The 13284-nt window shown below is 44.0% G+C and overlaps 1 protein-coding gene across 1 annotated transcript; it reads right to left on the bottom strand.

Moving 5' to 3' along the window:
- Nucleotides 1-568: 568 nt before the first annotated feature.
- Nucleotides 569-10213, bottom strand: PNP (purine nucleoside phosphorylase). The gene is made up of 6 exons (XM_005422823.1): nt 10191-10213; nt 6696-6865; nt 5887-5990; nt 4473-4648; nt 1706-1896; nt 569-786 (listed from the first exon to the last, which is right to left on the bottom strand). Exons 1-6 carry the CDS (start codon nt 10211-10213, stop codon nt 569-571), a joined length of 882 nt encoding a protein of 293 aa, XP_005422880.1.
- Nucleotides 10214-13284: the final 3071 nt, after the last annotated feature.

Below are 13284 nucleotides of genomic sequence, written 5' to 3'. Positions count from 1 at the left end.
CTGGGAGACCTTCTGGGAGGGGAAGTCCCACAACCCCATGGCAATGCAGCGGTTTTCCAAGCTGTAAAATCAATTGCAATTCACCGGCTCTGCACCACTGCTTGTTCCAGGCAGATCTCATCTTTAGCCTGGCCTATTTAATGTATCCAAAACTCAGTCTTTTTGTGGGCCTCCACTAGCATCAGACCAGGCTCTACCAAAGCAGGCCCAGCAGGCACCAAGCCCCACGACCAACCCTTGACCTGGCTCATGTGCAATGGGGAGCTGAGATTTGGGGCAGGAGGGTGTCCCAAGAGAGACAGTTGGAGGTCACAGTCTCTGGGGCTCTGCTGACACTGGGGTTTGGGAATGTGTTGAAGTGCCAGTAAGCTCTTTTGGTCGCCAGCTATTAACGAGGGGATCATCCTGGCAAAATTCAAAGTGAAGCTCTGCACCTGATCAGATAAAGCACAAGGATCAAAAGGTCTCTATAACACTGGGAGAGAAAGGGACAGTCCCACCAACAGCTCTCCCCCAACACTTGGTAGTGTTCACACACGTTATGCTATGAAGGATGAATGGCTGGAGGTCATAGAGAGTTTGTGCTTTCCCCCAGCTTCCCAAGGAGGTGTGAGATCAGTTTCTGCAGGGCTTCAGCGCGGAGCACCGAGACGCGCAGCACTTCCTCGTGGTTGGCTTTCTCCTGGCTGCTGTAGCTCATCACTGCTTTGTTGGTGATGAGGGAGATCCCAAGGACTCGGAGGCCACAATGCCTGGCTACAATCACCTCTGGGACAGAACTCATGCCTACAGGAGGAGAGAAAGGACCAAAATGAGTCAGGATTTACACCAAAAAAGATCCCTGCAAGGCTGCACGATCCTACCTCTAAGCACACACCCTTGTCTCATTCCCCCCAGCTCTGTGTCTGAACTCTGTAATAGTTAAAGGCTGTGATACGTACAAGGCTCAAATAGCTGCAGACTACAGTTACAACTGCTCAGCACAATAAACCTCCTGCATTTGATCCTTGTGCCACAGCTCCCTCCTCAAGATGTGTCAGACTGCTTGCAGACTTGCTAAGGAAGTACTGATGTGCTGTGTCATTTGGCTCTTCCTTGGCTAAAAAAGCTATTGCAAATAAAAATGGCTTTGAGGGGAGCTGAGCTCCTTTCCTCACACACAACAAATCTGCAGGTATTATTATACAGACTTCCATGAGCCAGGGGTCATGGAAGGAATCATAGCTGGAGGAATCCTATGGATCATGACATTTAGTTTTCTTTTACACAGTTGGGAAGGTATCCATGATTACCATCCCTAAACAAGACTCATAAGGAAGGCTGTTTTGTAGAGAAAAAGCACAGTGAAAATCTTTACAATGTCAGAATTAGCAGAAAAATACTAGAAAAATACTTCATTTTTATTGAGCCCACTCAGTCCTCCTGAAGTGAAGCCATCTGAGATGAGAGACTTTGTGTTAGGGAAATAAACACAAAGTTGTGCTGGGATCCCTGTCCTGCTCAGCTGTAAGCACAGGGACTTTGTGCAGATCCTCCCAGGAGCTGCACTAAGCCACTGCAGAATGAGGCAGAAATACACAAAGCTCATTTCTCCAGCCCCAGGAGACTTAAGAGAGTCAAAGACTGAAGCAAGTCAGCCTTGAGCAGAATTAACTGTTCAATCCATGTGCTCAAAGAGCCCTGGCAGCCCAGCCTGGCAGCTCACCCACAGCATCAGCTCCCAGCGCCTGCAGCAGGCGGCACTCGGCGATGGTCTCATAGCTGGGCCCAGCCTGCAGGCAGTACACTCCTTCCCTGGTGAAGCTCAGGAACCCCAGCTCCTGGGCACTCTCCATGGCCAGGCTGAGCAGATCTTGTTCATAAGCATCTGACATGCAGGGAAACCTCACTCCAAACCTGAAAGGCAGTAAAGGACACAGCTGTGTGATCATGCTACTGCTCCCTCTGTCAGAGTCCAGGGATGGACATTCTTTAGAGAAAAGGGAAGTGTTAAGGGCAGACCTGCTATGGATGCAATCTCTCTCATTCCATTTTCATCATCAAGTAAATCTGCCATCAATCATGGAATAGTTTAGGTTGGAAGGGACCTTCAACGGCCATCTCATCGAAATCCATGCAGTGAGCAGGGACATCTTCAGCTAGAACAGGTTGTTCAGAGTCCTGTCCCACCTGACCTTAAATGTTTCCAGGAATGGGGCACCTACCTGGGAGTGACATTACTGCTAGATCGAGTCATCCAAGACTGTCAGCACACAGAGCCTTATGGCTGTTGGAAGGTCTGGTACTACTTCCCTTCTGGAATGGTCTTTCAAGGGCTCCTGTCTCTAGGGAGCACTGATGGCCAGGTCATTCTCTCTCCAGTAACAGCTCATGATGTCTTTTAAACATTCCTCACCAGACAGTTGCTGCTCTGAGGCACAGAGCCCCTCAGGCTGTCCCTGGATGGAGGTTTGAGCCTGGCCTGATGGAGCATCAGTCCCTACATTTAAGGCCCATCACAGCAGGCAGCTACTTTACATCTTGGAGCTCCAGGGCCATATTTTAGGTAGCTTTCATCTTCTGCTTCAAGACTGGATCTCTTGCTTTTGGTCTTAAAATAGCAGCTCAGTCCTGCTCCTGATGGAGTGAATCCTGCTGGAGTGAATCCTGCAGAAGTAGATGGCAAACACTGTTATGCTGCCACTGAGGAGACCTGGAAAATAAACTCCCAGCCATGTTCACCGACGCAGATCAGTAGGAGTGGACCAGATCCCTCATTTATGCTATTAAAGCTTCTGCTTGTTTACATGTTCTTCCAGCTGAATGCTTAGGGCAGTAGGTGGCTTATTTTGTTTTTATAAACACTAAATATTATATAAATGAAAACAAACTTCCCCTTCTGGTCTAAGGTAATAAGTATTCATCACCATGAAAATTGCTTCCCTTTTCTGAAGGATGGCCAGCAATGCAGAAGCCCAATCTCTAATTTATTAAAAAAATATTATTTCCACATCACTTCATTGCCTCTAGTTTTGCTCTGTTGTGCTTAGATAAATCCTTCCTGGTAGCTCAGCTGGACAGGATTTTAGGAGTTTGCTTAGCTAAATCTCTGCAATACTTCGAAACCTGATTCATAAAGACCCTTTGCCCATTTTGATGCCTTGGTCAGCAGTACAGAAGTCACCTCCCAGAGCACTGCAGTCTTCACCAAGAAGCTGCTTTAGGGAGGTAGTGAGGTAGCTATGCTGCCTTTGAACGCTGTCCAGATGCAGTTGTTTGATTGGAGTCTCTCCTCCTGCTCCAGAGCAATTATGCAAGCCCAGAGAGCTTTAAACACTCCACGTAGCTTCTCTGCTTTTGATCACTTTCCTCCAACCCACGGCAATACCTACAAAAATATAAAGATGTTCCACTTCAGATGGGTACTGTCCTCTTGCCATGGAATCGCAGCACAGTGATTATTTCTCCTGAGGTAGCTGCCAGCACCTTGCAGATCCTTTCAGAAGCAAAAGCCAGGTCTGCTGTTAGATCAGGAAGGAACTAACTGAAAGCCAGGCAGGCCACCTTACTCTCAGAATAACTTTCTCTCTGGAAAGATCTGAGGTCAATCCAGATGCCTGCCCTGCAAACACGTCCATTTTTCACAAGGGGCCTTCCACCTTGCCACTCTGATGGTGTCTTGGAAGGATTTTGGGATCATAAATTCATTTTGGAAGGGACCTTGAGGTCATCTAGTCCAGCATCTTGCTCAAAGCAAATCCAAATCTGGTGGCAACTGCAGTTCAGGGGTGAGAATATGCTAGAAGCTCCTCTCTGCACTCTTAGTAAGGTAAAGATTCTGCTACACAGGCAGTACAGGAAACCTGACTTCCCAATTCAGCCAGCAGCAGGTGGCTCTTGTAGTTCTCAAGGTCTCTGAAGAAGCTGCCAAGACAATCACCTCTCATCAGAGCAATGCCTTCAGTGAATACAGAGGCACTCCACTTTGAAGACCTGGATGCAGCAGTGGTGATCAGGAATTTAAGAGGTTTCATCTTTGCTCTGCCTTCCGCTTACTGCCTGGCCTCTGCTGTACCCATTCCATCACACCAGAAATGGCTGTTGATCAGGCTGGGGACAGCACAGTTCACTGATTGCTCAGTTAAGAGGAACCAACAGAGAGAGGGACTAATATGAAGAGGAGCAGTGGGTGTCTTCAGCAGATGGTACAGCTGGTCATGTCAGGAGAAGGACCAGAAGCCTACTTGTACAAAACAAAACCTTCTGGGGGTTTGTGTGTAAGCTCCTTGTAGGCTTGTACAATAAGCAACAGCCAAGGGAAGGCAGGGCAGGTGGCACAGCACATACAGCTAGTGCTGTAACTCTTCCCTTGTGGTTACCTGGAGCCAAACTCTGCCTCAGTAAATATTTGTCAGTAGGCACAACTGGCAGTCCAGCCCATGGCTGAAGGAAGAAAGGATTAATTGGTAACAATGGAGCCGATGCCTTCTTACCGCTCATCGTTTGGTCCACGCAGGGGATTCTGCCCTCCCAGGCCAAACAAGCTGATGTGATCCCTTATGAACATGATGTCCCCCACTTGGAAGTGGGGATTCAGTCCTCCAGCAGCATTAGTGACAATCAAGATCTCCACCCCCAGGAGAAAGAACACCCTGATGGGAAAGGTGACCTGCAAGAACCAAAAGCATGTGTGCAATGAGTGCCACAGTCGGCAGACAGCCGCTGCTACTGCATTTGTAATATCACAGTTTGTGGATGCAAAGAGTCTACATATGGAGACAAAACAACCTTCTGCAATTTTAAACATTCCTCTAATTTAAATAGAATGTTAATGCTTTTTAAACTAATTAAACCATAATCTTGCAATGAAACAAAATCCTGCATTAAAATCCAAGACCACATTTCCTACAGTTGCACTAAGGTCAAATAAAGGTGGTACAGAAAGAACATGCAGACAGTTTTTGCTCACTGCCAAGGTCTTGCAGAGATCAAGCCACTGTGCTGATTGAAGTAACTACTTATGCACATGGACTTGGAGAGTAATCCAAAGCTAAGAAACAGTTGGGAGCTGGAGAAAAAAAAAATTAAGAAGTTTGATTTTGAGGAGTCAGGAATTTGGATGATACCTACTATCAATCAAATGCCACTGTGAGCAAAATATTTCCTAGTAATGGGCACCACTTCTTCAAGAAGTAAGTTAATTTTAATAGACAAACACATCTTGATAAAGCTAACTTTGTATTGAGTGGTTTTAAAATAGCTGGTTTTCTATAAGAAGTTGGGTGGTGACAAAAATTATGGTTTATATCCAAATGCAAAAAAAGGAAAATCACAAAGCTATCCAAATAAAAAAAGAGCCAATAAATATATGTTATTGTTATTTTCTAGCAGAAAAGTACATATGTGCATGGTAGGTAACATAAATCTCCACACATTCCAGCATGTTAGCTGAGAGGTTATAGCAGCTTGCAGTAGCCTGGGAACTTTTTCTAGGGGAAAAAAAACCCTGTAAACTATACAAATGCAATAGAAGATTAAAATAGATTATTCTTATAGAAGTTTTCTCATTGCTGATTTAAATCATGATTAAACGGACTAAGTTAAAGCATGTAAATTAATCTGCCTTATATGATAAACTATTTCCCCTGGTGAGAATAGCAGGGTCAGCCAATTTGTGTGGCTGTGGAGCATCACCTTCACCCCGCAGAAGCCAACTACCTCTTGGTTTGAACTCCCAATTTTATTTTTTGGGGGCAGATCTGAAATCTAAGAAAGACTCATTTCAAGAGCACTGTAAGTTCATTGCAAGGGCTAACATCCTGCAGCTAGATAGCAAGGCAGGCAGTCACTTCTGCAGCTTTTAAATACATCCCCCCATGGTGAATATTTTCCTTAAGGAGAACTCACCGTGCTGAGAGAGTGGCCTTCATAGGAGTGGAAACGCCCCTGCATGCACACGCAGGGCTGTCCATTGAGCTCCCCAAACACCAATCTGCCAACATGCCCTGACACTGGAAATTAACAAAGTGGCATTTTAGTTACAGGTCTCAAGGAATTTGACTTTAGAGAGATCTGTTTGTTGATGATTTTGCTTCACCGCAGGGCCGAGCACTGCAAAAGCAGGAGCTGGAAATCAAATAAATAAATAAATCAAAATATCTATTGAAAAGTAGGGCCCCCAACGAAGGAAATGATTGGCATCTGACTCTAAGGCTTTGGAATGCTGAACACTTGCTTTATTAAAATTATACTATATTACATTACAACTATACTATAATTATATTATAAAGAATACTAAAGAATACTTGTGACTGTCTCCTGACAGTCAGGACACAGCTTTTTCCAATTGGCCAAGGAAATAAAACAATCTTCAGCAGAATCTAATTGACAAATCACTTTGTGTAAACTATCTCAATAACTCATTCCACAGGTGCAAAACAACAGGAGCAGCAAGCAGAGATAAGAATTGTTTTCCCTTTTTCTCTGAGGTTTTCTTGCTGTCTTTCCCAGAAGAAATTCTTGGGAAATTGTGCTTTGCTTTTCTCTGTAAAGAGAATTGTGGCTACAAATACCTATATCTTTGATATTTATGTTTTTTTACTGTGAACACACATTTCACCAGCGTGGGACTGGTTTGCAGACTTGAGTGATCCCTGTGTGAGGCTCTGCTGCAGGCTGCTGGTGGATGGGGTGATAATGGCCTGAGCTGTGCTCACCTGAGCTCCGTGGGAAGTGAGGGATGTCCTCGTACAGGAAGGCTGTCCTGCTGTCCAACACATCAGCCAGAGCTCCCAGCCCAGAGCCGCAGACGATGGCGATCCTGGGCCGCCGGGCAGCACGGGCACGCAGCCAGTCTGCTGCTTCCTTACACACCTCATAGCTGTTTCTGCAGGAGGAGAACAGGTCAGGGAGACTTACCAGCCCATTCAAAGAACAAGCTTCAAAGGATAAAAGTCCTGAAACGGTGCAGAGGAAAAGAAATTTCATTAAGACTATAATAATAGAAGCTTCACTGCTATTATTGAAGATGCATCACTTTTAATCTCATGTATTTTACCCCTGACTACAGGGAAATCATTTGAATCCCCTTGGCTGGCTTCATGCTGTAGATGAAGAATGGCTAATGATACCTAGATCACAGAAATGTCACAAGGCATAACCACTCCTTCTTCTGATGGGCTCTGGTCTCTCCTGAGTTCCTGAAGAAAGGGAAAAGCACAATTAGATTGAGAAATTCCAACCTATATGAGTGTGCATGGGGATGTCCAGCCTGTGATGGGGAAATACAAATGTGTGGAGTTCTGAAGACACCTGAACAACACAGCTGGAATGCTGTGCTGATGAAGGAGTAGACACTGTCATCTGCAGTAGGTAAAGATTCAGGTGAACTTCTGAGACATGGGTCAAGCATCATCTAGGATCATCAAGATCCAGAGATGGAGAAGCCAATCTCTGTAAGTGTCGAGTGCCATCAGCTCCCATCACTTCCATCTAGGCTGGTACCACATGTCAGCCACCCACCCTCTCAATACCTCTTGCCTTCAGTACAGAAGGATAAACATGGAGATCTTACTCATCCCACAGAGTGGACATGGGATCACACCTGCAGCCCAGGCATAGCCAAGAGGCCCAATGACATCAGTCTCCATCAAAACAAGTGAAAACCAGGAATTTGTGCTCCAGAGTTTAAAGTGATTCAAGAGGGGGGCTTGGCAAATACCTTGGTTAAAAAAGGTCTAATCCAGCAGGGAGCCCCATTGCCTGAAGGTGGGATAGAAGTTGGCATTACAGTGCCTGTTGTACATCTGTCTCATGGGAAAGGAGAAGAGTTCAACTTTTAACCTCTTAGCCCAGTAATCAGATGTCTTAATCGCAGTTTTGAAACACAATCAATAGCAAAATAATCCTATAATCCTGTTTTCAATAGGACAATGCAGAGACTTTCTGAAGGTAAATATCAAGGTTGATTGGAAACTATCCTCAAAAGCAGGGGTACTAATAGCAGTTCTTGGAAGCAACTCAATCATTACCATTGATGAGTAGAATTAATGATTGTACATGGTAGAGGACTGGTTCCTGGATTAAACCCACAGGCAGGGGCCACAGTTCTCTGTATGAAAAGTTGATCTGATTATTGAGAGGTGAGAAAATCAGATATTGTGAGACTGTGGGTGATGTAAAATTGACTGGAGGTGCCGATAAGCAGTCACTATCTATCCAGGAATGTTTCTTTTGGTTCTTTTTTATCAAGTCTCTTTTTTTCCAGAGGTGTAAGCCCTAGTAATGCTGTGATGCTGCTCTCAGCAGTCTTAGAGGACAGACAGAAAAGCTTGCAGAGGTGAGGAGCTCCTCACTGCAGGAGGTCTCAGGCCACTAAGAGGATTTGACTGTGTACAACTGGTTCCTCCAACTAAAGTACCAGATATTGAAGCAAAGGTTCTCAATTCTATACTTTTTCTTTCTTTATACTGACAGGGTCAGTAGTTACTGCACATGCGTTTTCTGTGAGCATTTAGCCTCTTGACTGTCTAGTTGCTACTCTAAGTCCTATCCAGCATAAGATACATCAAACTTATAGTCCTAGTTACAAACTGTGAAGTCAAAAATAGCCAAAAATGTCATAAACTTGCAATCCAATGGGAAGAAATAACTTCCATACACATAGATTAAAAGGAAGAGTCATACTTAGCTGAAGTACTTTTCAAAGGAAAAGTTTGGAAATGAGAGAGTTTATTTACCATCACATACTGAATTTTCTAAGTGTATCATGAGCTCCTGAAATAAGCAGGAGCTGTGAAAATGACATTAATAAAGACCACAGTTGACTACGTTATCACTTGCTCGCAGACAAAAGCTTTAAAAGTGCTTTACATACATTAATGAACAATTCCCCCCAATTTCTCTGTTGAATAACTGTAATCCTTGTTTAGAAATTCAAGGGAACTAAGAGAATTTATATGTAATGCCCAAGGTTTTGACATACCTGTGGCAGGCATGAGAAAAGAACAAGGTCACCAGGATCTGCTCTTCCTCGTGACCATAATACTGCTTGTTTCAGTTTTTGGTTTTTTTGAAGCGCATAAAGCATTGCAAAATAACATTAGAGAATGGATATTATTCCTATATCCTCAGAAATTTTAGGAATGTGGGATGGAACCCATTCAATGTCTGCTGAAGACATCAGGACTGACTGAGCTATGCCAAGTTACAGTGGAAGTGGATTTTTTTCCCTTTTAAACAGAAGATATTAAAATACTTCTTAACTAAAGAAGTAAATCTCCAGTGCTGCATATGTTTCCTCACCTGAAACGAGCTCCAGCAAGTGCACAGGGGCCTGGCAGAGCCCTGTCCTTCCCAAAGGCTTTGGGCACATCAGAGCTGTCCCCAGTGCTGAGAGCAGAGCGATGCCAAAATTAATCTGCTTGCAGTATTTAGCTTTCAGAAACCTTCCGGATGACATCAAAGGGACTGGCAAGCACTGATAATTTCTGAATGCAAGGGAGATACCTGCTCAGCAGGAGCAAAGGGGGAGTTTGACCCGTGGGTCACCCAGCAGAGTGTTCAGCCTGGAACTGCAAGAGCACAAGGCCTGTGCAAGCTTTTTGACAGCTTGAATTAAAACATGTAGCACAAAGGCCCCTCTAGCTGCTCTAACAATGCACACCTAATAATAGTGCTCGGTAGCATCGCTTTGGATTAAATCACAGGATCAGCTGAAAAGACAATCCCCTTTATTGTGATTGCTGTCATCCACTGGAGAAACACATCTGTTGCAAAACACAGGACTGTCACCGGTGACAGATCTTTTATGGCATGAAAAAAAAACCCACTCTTATTTGCTTCTAAGTTGGCTGAAAGCAAATCTATGCTAAAAAGCAGACATATCCCAATAAACAGCTAAAGCATTATGTTTGGGGGCACATGGCCATAAGTATTCACAGTCTGTGCCTCTCCACAGGAGATATTTGCCTCTTCTGGCCCATAACCTCTCCCAAGGTCACCTACTCGCTGCCATATTTCATAATACCAGCACCTGCACAGGCAGATGGCCAGATTGCTCTCCAGTAATAAGATGTTTACTTCTGAGCAGCCTTTGTCTGACATTTATTGAGTGCCCAGTAGAAAGGAAACAAGGTGAAGAAAAGAGATGTAATTTTTTTAGCCCCAACCAGCTTGGATGTCCATGCATCCCCTATTTCACAGCACCTTACCTGTCTTCCTCAGCATAGGCCATCCTCCTCCTGTCTGGTTAACCAAAAGAAGGGGATGGTTGCTGGAAGTGGAGCTGCAGGGTTTTATTTGACCAAAGAGCAGAGGCCTATTGAACCTGCAGAAGCTGCTGCTGTCTCTGGCAGTGAGTCAGGGAAGTGTGTCCCAGCTTCTCTCTGCTGACCCCTGAGCATCTCTAATCCCCGAGTAGGAGGGGCATGGTCAGGACATCTGCTTTTCTGGCCTCACCCCACATGACACACATGCTCTAGAGCTCTGCAGAAAGCTTACACGCATGCACACACACACTGTAATGCAGATTAAGCCTAGAAATTTCACACACACACAACTTTTCAGTGGCTGACAAGGGATCTGCCTGGATTTGCACCTCTTGCATCACCTGGGAACCAGCTGGAGTCACCTGCTCCTGTGCAATTCAAACCCCTGGCAGTGTGCAGACTCTGTGAGGTGACCTGTAGCACCTACCACTGACACCAGACGTTTCCACATCCCACATCATTACCTTCCCATTCTTTCATGGCAGCCAGGGGTGATGACCCAGTAGCTCCCCTCAGGGTTTTTTGTTCATATCTAATTGCCTCACCCTTCCCAAGAGGAAATACTTCTTTGAGATATGCTAAACCTCTGTTCAGCAGAATATGGGAGACACAGGAAAGAAGACAGGCACCCCACCATCTGTCCCTTTAATTTTAGTTTTGCTGTGTATGAAAACAAATATAAAAACAACCTTGTCATATGGATCTGTTTGTGCATCGGTGTTTGATCCCAACAACTGATGTGAACCACATTTTACAGAGCCAGAGATGTTTCCAAGACAATTGAATGCCAGAAAAATTCAAGAAAAGCAGTGATGAGTAGAGACCTTACACGCCCTAGCTGAAAGGCCACATCTACAATATGGATTCACAGCTTAATAAATCCAGAAAGGACACATGGGGGTATAATTTATAAATATCCCAAGCAGGGACAAAACCTCAATTAGAACTTGGTAATTCTTAGACAAATCATCCAGACATTAACAAAAATTCAGAAAACTAGGCATTTCAGGTCTTGGAATTCTTATTTCTTACATTCCTCTTTCCTTTTTGATTTTGAAGACCTTGTATCAAACAGACCATTGTTGCCCCAGAAAAGTGTCTCTGAGAACTTAAAAATCAAACAAGGTAATAACTGCACCAAGAAAAAAACAGGGCATTTTTAGAAAGAGATATATTTCATGCTGGAAAGCAGAAACCCAGCAATGCCAGCACAGGCTGGGAATCTGCAACAACCAGCAGAATTTAAAAATCCAATTCTGTTTGATTTGTTGAAAAATACAGTTGGCACTGAAGAAATAGAAAATGGATCTGAAAAGAAACCATAATGAGGGCCTTTCCCCTCAAGTTCTTGACCTCCCTTTCTCCCTCAAGTTCACACTTCCATTTCTTTCTTGCTTTCTCTTAGAAAGCTTAAAATGTCTCTTCTACAGAGACAAGCAGGTGGGGTGCTGCCACGTCAGGACCCACACTACATTGCTGCACTGGCATGGTGAATCTTGCTCTTGGTTTGCTGGACGCAGTGGGAAAATCAACATTAAGGATGTGTAAATAATTTTCCCTTCTATGCCCTCTTTCTAACTCTGTTTTTACCATGCTTCCCCTATTTTTTCTCCTTTTTGCCATTCTCATTCCTGTACTTCTGAATCTTGGCCATATCTGCCTCTGCCTGTTCTAGGTATATCCTCCTTTTTTCAGCATTGTTTTTCTGTACAAAACACAGCAGACTGAGAGCAGAGATGGTTTTAGGTAGATTTAACTGCACCAAACCCTGTGCCCAAAGAGGGCCCACACTGCTTGGCTGTGAGCAAGTGTGCCAAAGATTCTGGAAGTCACCATCACTCCAAGCAACATTCACCCAAACCCAGGGTCTTAGAGCCACTTACCAGCTCGCTCAAGTCTTTCTGCCCTTTGGAAGTCCAGGCTTCTCTTGCCACTACTCAGGACTTCTTTGAAACCCATTATTTGCTGCCATTAAATTAAATTACAGAGCAATGTTAGGCCCTTAATGTTGATTTTCCATAGAGCTTGTTGGTATCAGCAGAGTTCTGATGCCCCCCAGATATGTTCCCTTTTTCAGCCTTAATCTGATTATGTTCATTAATCTGATTCTTTTTTTGCAAAGCAGACAAGAGAGATCAGACAGCCTGAGAGCTCTTCCCAATTTGCTCTCATCTAAGACAACCTCCTTCCTAGTTTGGATTTACATGGAAAACAGGATTATCAAAAAGGGGCCATTTTATCTATCTTTCTGCAATGTCTGTTATTTAACAGCAACAAAAATTACTTGAGTTTTAACCTGTAATGCTGCATTGGTTGGACAAGTAAGACATAAACGTTCACCCTACTAGGACAAAATTAATTTGAGCACTGAGGATATTAATGCCAATTAGACTGCAGGGAATGCTCCAAATCAGATTTATCTAGAAAAAGAAGGTATTGAATAGATTGCATAATGCTGAAAAAAAATTATTGAGAGTCTTTTGTCCTGAAGGAATCTCAGTTGTCTCTGTCTGTATGTGTCTGCAGCAATTTGTATCTATAATCCTGATGTTACTGCCTTGGCTGTCATTCAAGCCCTGCTTCCATAGTGAGAACTTCAACTGCTACAGGATGCAGATACAATCACCTGAAATTATTTTCTAACAATGCTGTACATTCCTACAGCAATTTCCATCTAAAGAAGCGTCGTGAAGTATTTTGCAAGCATTTCATCAAAACATTTAATTAATGCTTTAGGGTAAGTCTCCACTTTCCTGTGTGCTGACATTATCAGTGTATCAAATTATTTTGCAGTCTTCTCACACCTACTGCACATCACTCTTTTGGGAAGAGGAACTGAGCTGCACAAATATTCACAGAGTGTCTACACAGTGGGGACAGCCTAGCCCAGAAGAAAGGATCCCCCCTAAGCACTTCAGGCATTACCATGCCCTTACTGGTGCACTTACCTGGGGGGCATTTCTCCCAATTCTCTCATACTTAAAAAAGCCAGGATTGTGCCTCAGAGTTTTGGAGGAAGGTGAAATGGCTAAAGCTT

This window comes from Geospiza fortis, unplaced genomic scaffold (assembly GCF_000277835.1).
Source record: "Geospiza fortis unplaced genomic scaffold, GeoFor_1.0 scaffold97, whole genome shotgun sequence".
In the NCBI taxonomy this organism is placed as follows: domain Eukaryota; kingdom Metazoa; phylum Chordata; class Aves; order Passeriformes; family Thraupidae; genus Geospiza; species Geospiza fortis.
This window is presented reverse-complemented; position numbering and strand designations above follow the sequence as displayed.

Bases quoted from the DNA above. Each gene is read 5' to 3' on its own strand.
- PNP (XM_005422823.1), bottom strand. From the start codon at position 10,213: ATGGCCTATGCTGAGGAAGACAG. The intron at 5,991-6,695 runs GTGAGCACAGCT...GTTAATTTCCAG, and splicing joins TCACTTCCCACGGAGCTCAG to TGTCAGGGCATGTTGGCAGA. The intron at 4,649-5,886 runs GTGAGTTCTCCT...TGGTTCTTGCAG, and splicing joins AAGGCCACTCTCTCAGCACG to GTCACCTTTCCCATCAGGGT.